The sequence below is a fragment of the Oryzias melastigma genome, linkage group LG4, assembly GCF_002922805.2.
Source record: "Oryzias melastigma strain HK-1 linkage group LG4, ASM292280v2, whole genome shotgun sequence".
Taxonomy (NCBI): Eukaryota; Metazoa; Chordata; class Actinopteri; order Beloniformes; family Adrianichthyidae; genus Oryzias; species Oryzias melastigma.
Genome location: NC_050515.1, coordinates 27,042,962 through 27,059,619, shown reverse-complemented (window position 1 = coordinate 27,059,619; position 16,658 = coordinate 27,042,962). Strand labels below are relative to the sequence as shown.

Sequence of the window (16,658 nt, the reverse complement as noted above, 5' to 3'; positions counted from 1 at the left end):
ACGGGGAGATATCCTGGTTATTGACCATGATGGCAAAAAAAGCAATAGCTCTAGCAGAAGCGCCCGTCGACCGTCGCGGAAACAAATCGCTTCTGGTGTGACCAATAGAGCGCCGCGAATCGACGCGCGCTCCGCGCCGCCTCGCGGCGCTCTCGCGTCCGGTGTGACTCCGGCGTTAAACTGCCGGTACCTGTCAGCTGCCTCTGGAGTCCCACAAGCCAGCCAGGCCTGATAGGAGTCCTTCTTCAGCTTGACGGCAACCCTTACTTCCGGTGTCCACCACCGGGTTCGGGGGTTGCCACCACGACAGGCACCAGAGACCTTGCGACCGCAGCTCCAGAAAGCAGCAGAGACAATGACGTGCACAGAAGTCCATCAACAAAACACCGCTTGGGTTCAGGTCAGGGAGGCCATTCCTGCCAATCACGCCCCTCCAGCTGCCACTGTCATTCCCCACGTGGGCATTGAAGTTCCCCAGGAGGACAACGGAGCCCCCCGTTGGGGCACCCCTTCAAGAGACACCAAGAAGGCCGGGTACTCCGAACTGCTGTTCGGCCCGTAAGCCGAAACTACAGTCAGAGACCTGTCCCCCACCCGAAGGCGAAGGGACACGACCCTCTCGTCCACCGGTACGAACTCCAACACCTGGCGGCTGAGCTGGGGGCTCACGAGTAAGCCCACCCCAGCCCGTCACCTCTCACCATGGGCAATTCCAGAGTGGTAGAGAGTCCAGCCTCTCAGGAGGGACTGAGTTTCAGAGCCCAGGCTGTGCGTCGAGGTGAGCCCAACTATATCTAGCCGGTATCTCTCAACCTCTCGCACCAGCTCAGGCTCCTTCCCTCCCAGAGAGGTGACATTCCATGTCCCAAAAGCCAAATTCCATGACCGGGGTTTGGGCCGCCGAGGTACTTGCCTTCGACTGCCACCCAAACCACAATGCACCGGCCCCTTCAGAGCTCCCCTGCAGGTGGTGGGCCCACTGGGGAGTGATCCCACATCGCTCCTTCCCGTGGGAGGGGCCCCGGCCACCAGGCGCTCGCCTCCGAGCCCCAACCCCAGGCCTGGCTCCAGGGTGGGGCCCCGGTGACGCCAATCCGGGCGACGTAGCAGTCTCTTTGGTGTCGTTACTCATAAAGGGGATTTTGAACGGCTCTTTGTCTGGCTCGTCACTCAGGACCTGTCTGCCATGGGAGACCCTACCAGGGGCAAAAGCCCCCGACAGCATAGCTCCTGAGATCACTCAAGCACTCAAACCCCTCCACCACGTTAAGGTAGAAAGCACCAATATAGTGGTAAGCTAGCGTTTCCGTTTTCCTCTTCTTCTCATCCACCAACAATTTTCTTTCAAACAACATTAAGTTCCTGCTATACACGATGTACAAAAAGTAAAGAAAGAAAAAGACGAGCTGCTGGTTGACCTCTATTGTTGTTGCTTTTCTAGTCGTCACACTACAATGGCTCAATGATACACTAGCGGTCTACACCATGCATGGAACGCGAAAACAAACCGCTCAGGCTTAACTGATTGGAAACGTTTGCCAGAATTAACTGGACTGTACCATTTCTTACCAGACCGGACTGCTCAGTGGCAATGAGGCTCAAGGGGCCAGTGCTTTATGATTGGGACGCAGTCAAGGATGGGGCCTTGAAGTCACAATTCTTAGAGCTGGAATGTGTCAATCAGAACATGGAATGTCACTGCGCTGAGTGGGAAAGAGCTTGACCTTGTGTAGGAGGATGAGTGGAACTGGCTGAAGATAGTTGGGCTCACCTCCACGCCGCACACAGCTTGGGCTCTGAAACTCGACTCCTCAGGAGAGTTGAACTCCCTTCCGTTCTGAAGTGTACTTCCAACTCCAATGAAATAAAGTTAATTCAGCCGGAATTTTTCGCGATACAGACGTCACCATGTTGGAACCAGAAATCATCAGTGAGCAGTGATTGGATCAAGCTGGTCTAAATCAAGAGGTGTGTTTGAGATGACTTACGCCTTGCCTGGATCATCAGTGAGACCAGGCAGCTACAGGCGGGGTTGGGGAAAGGCGCCTGAGATATAAGCCAACAGCGGGGGTGGGGTGGGGGGTGTACAAGAGAGGTAGCGCACCGCAAAGAAAAAGAAAAAGGCAGAGCACATTAGCATGCCGACAGTTGTCATTCTTGGAGTGTGAGAAAAAGTACTAAAGATAGTTCCTCTAAAAGAACTGAGAAGGGTTCTTTAACTTCACACACTCCGGAGGCTCTGAGGGTCTGAACAGGGGGATTAACCCCACAGGAAGAGTAGCTTTCGACCGTGGAGAAGATCTCCTGAGTCCTCCAACCACGGTCAACAAACAAAGGTTCAACAACGATCAAAAAGAGTTTAAAAAAAAATACGCAGATTTCCTTTGATTAGCGCCAATCATTTCTGATCTGCATTCCGTCGAACTAAAATACAGGTGTTGAACTCCAGCTTTGGAGGTCCGGTGTCCTACATGTTTTCAGACCAAGCTGCCATAGAAGCTTCTTATTGGCTAAACACATCTGATCCAGGTAATCAGTAGTAGATAAAGCAGGGTTCAGAAGGACGTCGGCACTCTAGGACTTAAGTTTGACACCCCTGAACTAGGACTGTCAGGACACCATTTCCCACAATGCATTGTTTTGTAGCCATCTAGGAGGCTTGCAGCCAGCACAGTGCCAGATTTCCAGCTGCACTGGCCTAGGTATGTGAGGTGCACCCGCCTCTTTCTCGAGATATTTTCATGATGATTTTTCATGATGATTGACAAGTGATGTCAGAGCAAAAACTACCCAACATGCATCGCAATCCAGGCGATCTGTGCAGTGCTGCGTACCCCTGCATTAACTCACACACACCTATTATTTCTATGGCATCCACTCTCGCCAATCAGGAGTGAGCTTGGTGGAAGGCCACAACCCTATCACTAAAACCAAGCTACTTGAAATCTGTCAAACATTTTATGTGAGACCTCTTACTTCTACTGGGGCATCTGATTGGTCAGTTTATAACTCAAATATCTTGCCCAACGAAAAAAGGATAAAAATAAAATTATTAAGAACATATTAAAAAAAGTTATCAGAGCAAGAATAGTTACTCCAACAAAAATAAGGAGTGAGCTGTTTATTTTTCTTTAGAAGTCTGTGAGATTTCGCTTCTTGGAGCCGGTTGGTACCACCTGTTTGGAGCATCAGGGGGGAGCGGCCATTCAGTCCACCTCTATTATACAGTCATAGGAAGGACGTCAGTGGTCAACCTTGTAGTTACCACTGACCATGTGTCCTGGACACTTAAGGGAAGAGGGGGCGGAGCTTTCAACAGAACACCACCTGCTGTAGCGCTGCATCGGCTGGGAGAGGAGGAGGCCGGACATTCTCACAAGTCCCAAACGTGCTGTGAGAGTCTGTTGGGAATGTCTAGCTGAGCCCACAGTCAGAAGGGTCCCCAACTCCTACATCTGGGATTAATGAGGGAGGCTGGAGGCGTTGTGTCCTGGTGGACCATGCTTTCACCTCCATTGTCAGCGCAGCACCTCAAAGCTGTAAGATCTCTGATGACAGCCAGAGCGGCGATCTACAAACCCTCGTTGGAAGTAAATCAATCTCAAGCAGCCAAAGTAAACCCTTACTGTTCTGGGAATAAGGCAAGGTACATGAACCAGACGTATAGCCAATATGATTTTTGCTCATAAACAAATTATCTCATTGTCAATGTCAGAATTCTTGATTTTATCACTAAGTGAAACAGAAAAAACATGAATTCACTCCTTTATTCCATTTAGGGTTTGTATGTTTATCCACCAACCCCTGCATATTAATTAAGAGTAAAATGTGTCTCCTGTGATGCATTCCTGCAAGCTTTGGATAAGTGGCAGACGAAAAGCTCCAGCAGACCTTTCATCTGCACCACCCAGCTGTCAGAGTGAAGAGGCACTTCCATTAAGTGTGTGTCTTCCCACTATACAATTACATACAGACAAACACACAAGCTCATGAAGCAGGCACGCACAAACGCACTCTCCGATGAGCCCATGCTACCAGACCACTTTGGTTTATGTGTGCGAGAACAGCAGACAGACAGAGCGATCAGGCGACCTTTTAGAGTGCTCAGGGTAGGGAGCCCCTTTCCCCTTTTTATGGAACAGAAATCAGCAATTGACCTGTCACTTTTGCTCTGATAGCCGTCTCTGGAAAGCAGGTCAGGCACATATGTCCAAAGTGCCTCTTAACCGCATTTTATGAAACCAGAAAATGTAATTCAATAATAATTTGAGTCGTGAGAGAGCCAGCCTGCTAGGACTGATACCACACGTGGCAAGGGCCCACGTGGGAAATATGGGCAAACATTTAGCCGGATCCAACATTTGGAAGAAGAAATATATCAAAATAAGCATTCACGACACTCTGATCTGAAGGATCGTGGTCTTCTTTGCCGCTCCCTCTTCCTCCTCCAGGTTCACAAAGACAAATAGCACGGCACAAAACTAATTAGTAACTGGGAACTAGTTAGGAGATGCCCTTTTAAAAACATGTCCAGAGGCAGGATTTAAATATAGGGACAAAGTCAGTGACTGAGTGTGCCTGGGAGATCCCGGCCTCCAGGCGCTGCAGCACTTTGACCCCTGACCCTCATTATAGGGAGCTCATTCCTGGAGGGGTGAAAGCCCCGGCAGCTTAATGTACAAGGGCGCGGGAGGACTGCACCAGCCAAGCACGGTCTGGTGCGCCTCGCCGTCGACAGCTGCAGGAAATACAAAAGCGTGTAGCCGTCATTTTCCAAAAGGAGGCTGGCAGACAAATTCAGACATGCAGGTTGACTCTGTCGGGCTTAATAGGAAGCACTTCAGCGTTTGTGTTTCCAAACAGCTAAAATAAGGGAAGTTAAATATAGCATTAATGCATTTCCTGACGATTCTCGTCTCAGCAAACAGACCTGGTTTATATTCATCAGTCCAACACTGGCAGCAATCACACCAGAGCCAGGGGCCATGCTCCTCTTTACACAATTACTCTGCCTAATAGTAGCTTTCTGTAATTATCTGCCATTACCATGTATCAAAATGTTCCTCAGCATGTCATGCATATTAGCAGAGGATTTGCTTTATTTGTTGTCATTAGCATCCTCAGCAGCAGATTGTTGGTGTGTTTTTTTTTCCGTTTCTTGAGCAGTCTTTGTGCATGCATCAGAAAAGGACTTCTTATTTATGTAACTGCGGCGGCTGCTCTGGCCCCGAGGTACAAAACACAAGAACAAAACAGAAAACAACAATGTGCTTTTCACTCAAGAGTTATATTTTCCCTTTGTTCCCCAAGGCCAGCCAACTATGCTGGCTTTTACCAGTGTAATTAAATTAGCATTATTCCACATAACACACATTTGGGTTAAATATAGCCCAGCAAACATAATTAGTTTATTGATCAAAACACAAACAAAAGATTTGCAACTCTTTCATGTCATTCTGAGAGAGAAGCTGCTTTTGTCTCTTAATGACTCTTAATGAAATGCTGTTCCCTTGCAGGGATGTGGGTGTGCCGACAGGCTGCAGTGCATCATCTGTAAGGCCAAGGTAAGTGTGCTGGGGCCTGCTGGAGAAACGAAAAAAAGAAAAAAAAAGACGCAGCTGATGATGTCTCATTCTTTAAAAGTCTGCTGTGTGAAATGTCAGCACTGAGCGTTTACATAGAAACTGTTTAAGCCATTAAACAGTGTCTGCCTTCTACAGAGCAGCTTTAACCAGAGCAGATCCATAATACTAATGAGCAATCAGCTCTTTGTTTTGCTCTGTGATTTAGCTGATTTACCAGCAGTTTTGTTGCTTATGAGCTGTAAGCTGTCTTCTATTTCTTATTATTGCAGCAGAACACTTGCAGCAGGGACGGAGAGTGAAACATTACAATGTTTGGCAAAGGATACAAGCCATGTAATGACAAAATCTGTATTCATTTCATGAGCAGAAATTAATCATGCTTTCCTGCCTTACGTTCCCAATGCAAATTTTCCAATGAGACATTGTGAGGGGTGTTTGGGCTTATTCCTGTGAAATGGTGGAGCTCATGTGTCATCACAGATGGGGCTGCATGCTGGATAAGGTGGCCACATTACTAACCATCTCAGATTAGGACGGGTGCTGTTGATGTGTTGCCTGTATTCATGCTTGTGCCGTGGGTCAGAGCATCACAAGCTGGCTGCTGAGTGTTTTATTTATTGTGGGTTTGCTGTCCGTCCCTGTGCCTGTGCATGGGGGCGATCCATTCTGTGGAGGGAAATGTCACAGTAACTTTGAGGATGACCTTTCAGGAGTTTAATGTATTTTAAACATGGAATCATGCACACACAAGCCAAATGAAGCATTTACCGCGAAAGCAAGTCTCCAGTGACGGTTATTATTCTTTCATGAATCTGAGCTTGTTTCCGTTCAGTCAGAAAAACAACTGGCCTGGAGTTTGAGGCTGTTTTCTGAGCCATGAACGCACCTTTCAGCAGTTTGTTTATGAAAATAAAAGGAGGATGTGAAGAACTGTCAGTGTTTTCCTTTCATTCTGGAAAAACAACCCTTGACATTACAGAGATTTGACTCATTATCCACAAAATGAATTAGTCACCAATTATTTCGTGTCAATATCAATTTAATATTGAATGAATGTATGAATGGTTTATTGTTCATTTTTTTTTTTTTTTTTTTACAAAGAAACATGCATTAGCCATTCTTTAGGCTTGAACAATTGGAGAAGAATGAAGAAAGTTCTTATATAATCTGTTTCTTTTACTTAAACAGTAACCAAACCCTAAATCAACTTTTTTTGTCTGTTGACCTTTATAAACGAGGCTTTAAAAGTGCTGTCTGTTGGTCATTGCCAAATTTTTCATAAATTAAAATGAGCTTGTTTAATTATTGAATATATAGTCAAAAACTATATATGTACTGTCCCCTACAGGTTGAATTGAAGTATTACATTTGAATTTTGTGATTTGTCAAACCATTTAAGTTTCAAAAGTCTTGCGTCATGATCTGAAGCTCCAGTAATAACAATCCAGCCCCCAAGCCCTGCCCCTTTGACTGGATGTTCACATTTCGGCTGTGGGCGGAGTCAGCCTCCAACTTCCCTGTTTGGTTACCCTTTAATCAAAAAGGCGTCATTATAAACAACAGAAACAACAAATCTTTCAAAACGTTACATTTCTACATTTCTATCTGCTTCTTAAACCATCAACAATGACTTCCTGTTTTGACATTGCAGATTGTCAGGTTTAAATTTAAGTTAAGCATGCGACCTGGACTCCACCACTAGACGGTGTAGTGGTTATGGCTGCTGACTCACATTTAGAGTTTATGAACATTGTGTTGACCTTTAAATTTTATTTTTACCTCAAGACTGTTCAATGCAGGTGAAAACATTTTTTAGCAGACAAGTACAATAAATGCTAAACTGGTGACATGTGGGGGGGGTTGATTCATTTTTGATGCTTTTAACCCATCTTGGTCAGTAGCTTACATGTATGTATTGTCCGTGTAATTTTTTATGCTTGTACAGTATTTTTTTTTCAAAGTTTAGCAAGGAGTGTGACTTATGTTTATAAATGTTTTATTTTTATTATTTTTTAGACATCAAAAGTGTTATATACTTGTTATTTTCCCATTAAACACCGGTTGTCCTTTAGTGGTTGTTTCTGCTAACTACCACCAGAGGGCGCTGCATCTGAAGTATTTGCTATTGACAGCAGCAGAAGAAGTGTCATCCAAAACAAACTTGGGAGAGAATATGATTGTTTTCCACTTAAAGTTAGATATTTTTCTTATACAGATCAAAACAATAGAATTATTGTATTTCTTTATTATTTTTTTAGCTACGCTGAGCTTTGCGGATTTGTTCGGAAACATCAACTTCTTCTCCTAAAAGTGCGTCTTATTCTCCAGAGTGACTTCTAAATGGCTTTCTTCTTCTTGATTAGACATTTTTTGCTCTTGCAACTTATACTCCGGAAAATATCCCATCTTCAAACATTTTTTTTTTATGCAACTTTGCTTGTAGTTTGTACCGATGTGTCTCAGAGTTGTGCGTGCAAATGGGACTTTGAATTTATATTTCCTCCTGTTGCTATCATCTTCTGAAAAAAATGAAAAAACCGATTGACTGACGCTTGGGAGAGCTTTTAATTTGACTTTTAACATAAATGACATTTTTAAATCAACTAAATCTGCAAACTTTAGCAGTTGTGATTCAGCACAGATTATTCGTGTGTTCTCTGCTGCCTTTTTTGTTGATTATTCGTATTTTTCTGTAAGAGAAGCAAAGGCTTTGTATGAACACAGAATGCTTTTCCCTAAAATACTGTAAAATAAAAGAATAAAATAACATGCGAAAGGATTGACTGTTAAATAAATCCTTTACTCTGTAAAGAATTCTTAAATTTCTACAAATTTTCTTGTTCAAATAATTAAATAGAGATTTCCATTTTAACTATTAATCCAAAATAACCCTAAGACCTTTTATTTCTCTTACTTAACGTTAACTTTATTAATATTTAGTGTTAAATTTCCAACTGTTTGGTGATAAAAATCATGAACTTTGTTTTCTCCTAAATCAAAAATAACTTGGAGAAAACAGATTGTTCCTGTCAGCCATTTCTTCCTTTAACGCTACCATTAGTTCAGGTTAATTTGTTCCCAAGTAGAAAATTGATGCATCGTCTGCAAACAAGAGAAACTAAATTATTTAGGAAACTTTGCAGATAGAATTTATGAAGAAAATAAAAAGTAGGGGACCTATCGGAATGGATTTTCAGCATGGTAGATTGCCCAACTTCAAGATAGACAATGAAAAATTAGGGCAATAAAATAAATGTAATAACATTTACATAACAAAAAAAGGAAAATAAGTAACAACTGTGCAAGGAAACTGCTTCAACTGTGATGAGCAATCATTGCACACATGCTCCTGTCTTCCACTCTGCACCTCTGAAGTGCTTCAAACCGAAAAATTCTGTTGATATTTAACAAGCTTTCAGGCTGTTTAGCACCTATTTCTCAAAGACGCAGTTAGCAAAACAACCAAAAGCTTTTCATGGAAATGTTGGAAAGTTAAGCCCTTGATGCTTGAATTCATTTCCAGCTACACTGGAAAAACTGAAACATTGAATCAATTAACCAAAAATTCTGTCATTCATTACTTTAAAGATTTTTAGTTTTCATCACATTAAAATTTTGGGTCGATGTCTCACTCAATTTAAAAATGTAATTTAATTAAAAACTAATACTATTAAGTGTAACAAATTACATAACATTTTTTTAATGGATCCAATGTTTCACTTTTTACAGTGTATGAATAAAACAACAAAAAACTTTCAATTAGATGCTAAATTTGGTTATTTTGGAGCAGAACTTGTTTGAAGCATCAAGGCGTTTAGAAGATTTAATTTTCCTTTAACAATTATTTGATGACACTGGTAACTCAACCCCTCCCACAGGCAGCTGAATCGAGCTCATTCACATTTTCCTGTCAATGTCAGAAAGTTTATTCCTGAGAGTCAGTGGTTGATTTTTTGTGAAAACACAGTCTGTGTCACTGCTGAGGAAATTAACTAGCGTTACCTGCTACCGCTGCATCTGACCTCATTAGCTCAGTTGTTACCAGGCAACCGACACAACACCCTCTGGAGATCTGTGAGGGTTCCCCCGTCTCCTTCTGCACTCCATTACCAAAAACTGTGGGCCCTGTTTGGTTCCCAGTGCTTATCATTTAAAAAAGAATTAACCCACTTGCTTGGATCATGTGTTTATGTTCTTTGGTTTGCTGTAACCTTTCAACTATTCACAAGATAATTCCTGCAGATTCTGAAGAAGAAAAGCTTTTCTCCTTCAGAATCTGCTGGAATTATCTTGCAAATGGTTGAAAAGTTACAGTACGTTAAAGATTTTGTGTTTAAGCATCACCAGTGGCGCCTCAGGTGTTAAAGGGCTAAGACCAACATCTTAGCATTCCTCCATCCTTTCGTCCATAGAAGCTGCCAATAATGTCAATCCATATCCACATATTGTAAAGTAGTTTAAAAAAATGCCAGGAAAGTTGACTCAATAAAACACCAGGAAGATTTGCAGTGTTTGTCGCAAATACAACAAAAGGTGCTTACTGGAAATGATAAATATACTGTTGTAGAAAAGGTTTGAGGAACTCTCAGAGATACAAAAGCTACTTGACTTGATCAAGGTGATCCATTATTGAAAGCTTAATACAGACATTTAAATCTAAAAATGTAAAAAAAAAACCTGCAGAAAAGTGACAGAACATGATCAGTGTCATGCTGAATTGGCTTCAGAAACTGTCTGAAAACTGAAAGTGTGTCAATGAGCTGTGTTAGTGCAAAGAAGATGAGATAAGTATCATATGTCTGAAGATGACTCATTTTCTTAAAAACGTTAATACCTCTTTTGATCCAAATTCCATGCAGAACAATTCATTTTATTTTGAACAAACTGACTTTATACTAAACTTCTTTCACTGGCCGGTCTTTAATATCAGAAAATAATCATGGTCAGAAACAGTTGATCAGGTTCAGGTGTAAACGCTCAGTAATGCAGGCGGGGCGGCACAAACAATACTTCACACAGAGTGAGGCTCTGTGTGCTGCTTGAGAAGCAGGTGGGTGATTAGGTGTGTTTGAGATGACCCAAATCCTCACCTGCATCGTCGCCGAGACTAAGCTGCTGCAGGAGGGGGCGGAGAAAGGCGCCTGAGATGAAGGTGAACGACGAGACTGTACGAGAACAAGGAGTTGGGGGTTGTCCTTACCATTCGGTTGAATTTTAATATGCCACTCCTCCTAGTATGATCTGTGCTGTTGTGTCTTTTATATTATTTTTAACATCTTTCAGAGTAAAGCTGATAAAAAAAAAATAGCCGTGGGATTTATTTCATGTGCACTGTCCCAAATAAACAGATAAAATAGAAAATAAAGTTCATTTTAAAGACAACAATAACAAATATAACCACAGATTATTTCAAGTCTTGTTTATTTTTTTATCAGTGATTCACTACCTTCCAGAAAGAGTAAAATAATACACCGATGTCCTTCATTTAGCGCCAGTTATTTCACATTGAACTACAAGAACTTTTAGGACACTGTTTCCCACAATGCATTGTTTTGTAGTCCTTAAGGCGGCTTGAAGCCAGTGCAGTACCTGTTTTCTGGCTGCGCAGGCTTAGGAAGGAGCCTTGAACCCACCCTTTTCCCGCGATACTTGGTGACGTCGCACATTTGACGTCAGTGCAAGAAACTACCCAACATGCACCGCAATCCAGGCGATTTGCGCAGCGCCGGGTCCGCCTTGGTCATCTCAAACACGCCTAATGTTAGATTGAAGACAGCTGAGCAGCATCCAGGAACACTGGGGCTGTTGGGAGATGTAGTGCAGTCAGTACTCCGGAGATGGCTCCCTTTGGTGACCAGAGGGAGAGAGAGCGCTGACTCAAATGCTCATTCAATTTAGCGTTTAAACTTCATGCTGTGGCGTACACCAAACAATAATCTGGTGAGGAATCTGCACGAGTTTTGGGGTGGATCCTAAACATGTCAGAGAATGGCGCAATTTAGAAACAAGCTAACAATTGCGTGGAGGAGGTGCAAAGAAAGCGAACGATGAATTAGAAGAATTTGTTTGTACGTTGATTATTGAGCAAAGGCGGAAAGGTCTGTGTCCCCAGGAAAATGATTCACATGAAGGTGAAGAGGATTTTTGATATGGAGGTTGGTGATGCTTCAAAGAGAACAGAAACGTGCTAATCAGAACAATGTTCCGGTAATGTCATCATGTCAGTTACTTAAAGTTCTACTCCAATCCCAGTGGTCTTTTAATTATTATTATGCCGATTTTAAACTAAATTAAAAAAATAAAAAAAAATCTAGGACATAGTTTCTGCAGAGCAGCAGAAGAAATTCACCTCTTAGTTGTGGGAGGGACTGTTGGTGCAGAATAAGCCCACCCTGATTCCCTATTATCCCTCTATTTACAGTCTCTCCCTCTAGCTTACAGCCCCTCACAATCTCAAATTACATTACCGGTGCAACAAAAAAGGGTGAGCAATATCAGAGCTATCCAGGTGTACAGTTTAGATCCAGATTTAGTTAAGATGAGGAAAACAAAGATTGACATGGATCCATTTGTTTACAAGTGGATGCATTAAAATGGAGCTGCGAGCTTGTGGACTGCTGATTCTAGCTTCTAGATCAGCTTCTTCATCTGCTCCTTATTCACAATGATTTTAGTAAAGGAATACTCAAAAATGCAATTTTTAGCTTACAAATAATTAAAGGTGCCATACCATGAAAAAAAAACAAGTTTTTGAGCATTTAAGTGTGTGATACTGTTCATTCCTCACTATAAAGAACCCCAAAGTGGAATTTTGATCCATTCATGCATTTAAGAGTAATCCTCTAAAAACCTGAGCTCTCAACAGCAGCCCCTCCCATACCCACAAAAACGAGCAGGTCCTCACGTGCTGATGTCACAGAGTGTGACCGCCTCTTTCAGGAAGAGTCTGCTCTGACAGCTCCGCCCCCAGTCTAACACCAACACTTAATTTCTCCACGGAGCTGGCAGTGATCAGGCTCCTTTAAGACCTTATCTTAAAGGATTGTGAATCGGTATAGAGATTGAGGGGCCTATTAAAGGCAAACTTTGAAAACTTTTGGATGTTTATTTTCGTGGGAGAAATGAAGACACGCTGCCAAAGAACAGCTCCAGGATGACGTCATGGAATCGGTGCCACCAGCACGCAGGCAGAGCCTCAGGAAAAAAACTCACAAAAATAGCAAATATTCGTAAATCATTTGTTTTTTTAGTGTTCCAAAGGTGAAATATGATCATATATATGGATATAGTTTACTCTGAAAGACTTAAGAAAATCATGGTAGGGCCCCTTTAAAGCTGAATGTCGCAAAACACCCAAAACACAATTCTCAACAGAGTGGGTCTTTAACATTAGGTGTGTATAAACTTGTTATAAAATCAAATATGTTTTATATCTAATTAAAATGTAAATATTTAAAAAATATAGGGAAATATCTTCTGCTGAGGTATTAAAGGCCTAAACTTGTTTTTTTACAAGAAAATATTTTTAGATTGTTAGCTTTTATTTATTTTATTTAGCAAAAGCTAAGCAGGAGGCCTTTAAGAAACCAATAATTTTGATACCAAATTGTTTTAACTACTGAAAGGATGCTGAAGAGATGGAAAAGCCCACGGTTTTTTTTAACTTCTCTAAAATTTCTACACTTTGTAAGTCTTCAGAAGCACTTTATGCCTTCAAGCTGTTTCACAAAAGGAGAAGACTTCTGCACACCTTCATAATAATCACGTGAAGCAATCGTTGGAGTGCTGCAAAGATGTACTCTGTGCTGCTGTTGTTTGTTCAGACACGGTTGGTGTCACGCTAACCCGCAGACTCTAACCTGTAGGTGAGAATGTCAGGCGCATTTGTTTAAATGGAGGCCATTTCCTTGTTTGTCTCAGTCGCTGTCAGCATTTGGCTGCAGGCAAACCCAGTTTTTACTCGTTACGACTGTCTCTGCTTTTCTTGTAGCTGTGAGGAGATGCTTTCTGCACTTTAGCAGCAACTTCACCTGACTGTTGCCTTCCAACACTGCGCTGATGGCATCATCACCATCATCATTGGGGATTAGGGGCAGACAGTGAGAAGTCCCACTCTCAGAGGCTCGGACGGCACTAACAGGGAACAGTGTCATGGCTGAGGACCGGTGCCCATGGTTGTCAATTACCAAAAAGGTGGCTGAGATACTTCCAGAGTTTATTGATGTGAACTCTGCCGCAGTAACTTAATGCATTAGTATAATAACATTTTAATGTCTGCAGTGGCATGGCCGTTTAATATTTGTCCACAGAGAGATGTATATGTAGATCAGCTATGTCTCTAATGATAGCGATAATCATCTGGTGTGTGCTGCCTTCACTCTGTGATGCATTACTGCAATCATCCTTGGTTGGCATTAAGAGGTTTTTGTCATTAAGAGCTCCGATCACGCTCTGCTCCTCGGTACGCCAAACATTTCTCTTTTCTATTGTTTATCCTGCTTTTTCTTGCATGTTGCTTCTCATTTTTGCAACCGCTCCTCAGATGTGGGCCATTTGTGTGAGTTATGCTAATTTGTTGGGGCAATGATTGCATTAATTTCATTAGCACACGGCCTCAAAGCAATAATTACCAGAGTAGGTGTGTCAGAAGCAATCATGTTAAAATTTGCCAGTTAATTATTAAGATTTTGTTCTGAGGGACCTGGATTTGACATGAGTCGCCGAGGGAAAAAAGAGAGGAGGAAAGTTAATGCATTCCAGAGGCCGAGGCTAGGTGCTTGTTGTTGAACACAGTGGGGGAGGTGATGGGACTGTGGGCCTACTGGCGCGATTTTTGCATGTTGACAGCTCACATTCTGGACTAATTATCACAAATAGTGGAGGTTTAGCTGGTGCGGGGTCAATCCAGAAGGGCTTAATTATATTGCAAAAGAGGACGCAGGCTGGCCTAATGGCCCCCTCTCTGTTCGACCCGTGCTCTGTGGAGATGGTGTGAAACTCTTACAAAATTCATGTCTTTTCTTCTTTCTTTGGACCTGACGGAGAAAACATTTGTCTGAATATATGATTTAATTACATTGTTGTTGTTCATTAAAAATGTTATCTGTGTCAAATGAAACGTTTCGCATTTTGGGGAGTTTTATAGAAGCTGGCCACCTAAAACAAAGAAGCAACTGGAGATTCTTTAAGGCACGTGTGTCAAAGTCAAGGCCCAGGGGCCAGATCCGGCCCTCCGAGTAATTATATCTGGCCCTTCAGATCATTTAATGTTATTGTTATTGAAGGCCTGGTGTTATCTTGAGCTAATTTTAGCTAGTTTAGCGAAGATTTCAGCTACATTCTGGCTGCTTGAGCTAATTTAGGGTTTGTTTGTTTGTTTTAGCTTTTTAGGCTGTTTTGGTGTTTGGCTAATATTTACATGCTAGCTGCTTTGGCTAATTTAGGCTTTTTTTGTTTTTGTTTTTCGGGCTTCCGATTTTCAAAGTAAAACTAGCGAGAGATTTTTTTAAACTTCAAAAATTAGAGTGAAGGGCCGGTCCCTGAAAAAAAAAAAGAATTTGCTTTAATAGCTTTAACACCGAAGCTTTAGCTCCAGTGTTTGCATTTTTTTGGTTATGGTAACTTTAACTAGTGCAAGGTTTGTAAAGTAAGTATCTGCTACGTGAAAAATGTGAAAATATTAATGTTTGTCTTTTTGGACCAACTGTGTAATCTACAGGTTAACCATTTAACACCAGAGCTTTAGCTCCAGCGTTCTTTGAATTACTGTAACTCTTCAACCTTTGACACAATGAATGCAAATCCAATAGATTCTGAAGCCGAGAAAAGCAGCTTTTATCTGATGTGCAACACTTTACACTAGCAAAGAGTTGAGTTAATCAACGTAAATCAGCTGATTCTGATGTAGAAAGGAAGGTTTTGTTGCATAACCATTAGAATAATGGACTTATGTTAGTTACATGACTGCATAGATGGTTGAATAGTTGGGTTAGGTTAAAGACAGTGTGTTGTTTCGATCTCCGGCTTTAGCAAACCTCCAACCTGTGTCCTTAAAGAAGCACCATCTATGACTGCAAACACTCACGTAAAAGAGTTAATCTTCACTCCATTTTGCTTGGAATGCAGAAAATCCTTTGATTCTGCTGAAGCTGTTCCACCGCACTTCATTGAACTAAAAGCAGGAAATGTTATGGAAGCCTCTCGTGTGTCTCTGAGCAGCTTTCAGGACAGCAACAACGTGACAGGAGGGGGCACATGAAAGAAACTCCTCCCTCATCCACTCACTGAGGTGTGTGTCTGTGCACATGCATGTGGGTTTAAACTAGTGCAATGAATTCAGTTTTATTCATCTGATGTATGATATTTTACTAGTTTTTATGTGGGTTTAATCAAATCAACAACCAAAAATGATTACATTTGGCTAAAAGTTTTCTTTAAACGTTTACTTTTCTCTATGATTGTCTAAGGAGATCCTAAGATGTTTGAAGATATTGATGCTAATAACATCTAGAAAATAATGCAAAGCTTACTTTTATTTAAGCTTACTTAAGCTTTCATGAAAACCTAAAGTAGGAAAAAAGATAATTTAATAGTTTTATTGTAAATATATAAACACAGAGAGGAGAGAGGTCAAAGAGGGAATATCCAGAATAACAAAATGATCAATGCGGTTATGTTTATTCAAGTAACGTGGGGTTGGACATTGTTCATATTTGTCCTTTCTACATAAGGACAAACGAGAGGAGAAGCATATTTTATCTTCCACTTGCAATAGCTTATGCGTTTCTGCTCACATCTTGTTAGGAAACTTTCATGTATTAGCTCTGTAGCATTTTTTGTTGCATTTAAAAAAGATGCTTAGCAGTATAACTCATGGTGTGCAGATATCATATCAGACAATGTGCAGATCAGTAGATTTTAGGTGATTTATTTATTTTTTAAAACATTTTTTCTTTTTTATTGTCATGGTGCCTCTGTCAGTCTCCTCCCCCTCTCCACTCTCCTCTCCTCTCCACCTGGCTGCTGATCATCCCCAGCTGCAACCACTCAACTCTTCACCTCACCTGCCTACTT

The 16,658-nt window shown here is 41.7% G+C and overlaps 1 protein-coding gene across 1 annotated transcript in view; it reads left to right on the top strand.

Moving 5' to 3' along the window:
- The window catches only part of LOC118598707, a 116,413-nt gene that overhangs the window by 13,321 nt on the left and 86,434 nt on the right, over positions 1–16,658 (top strand). The window contains exon 3 of the mRNA XM_036211665.1: positions 5,517–5,564. Coding sequence (XP_036067558.1) covers positions 5,517–5,564 — 48 coding nt within the window. The remainder of the gene's footprint in view (positions 1–5,516; positions 5,565–16,658) is intronic.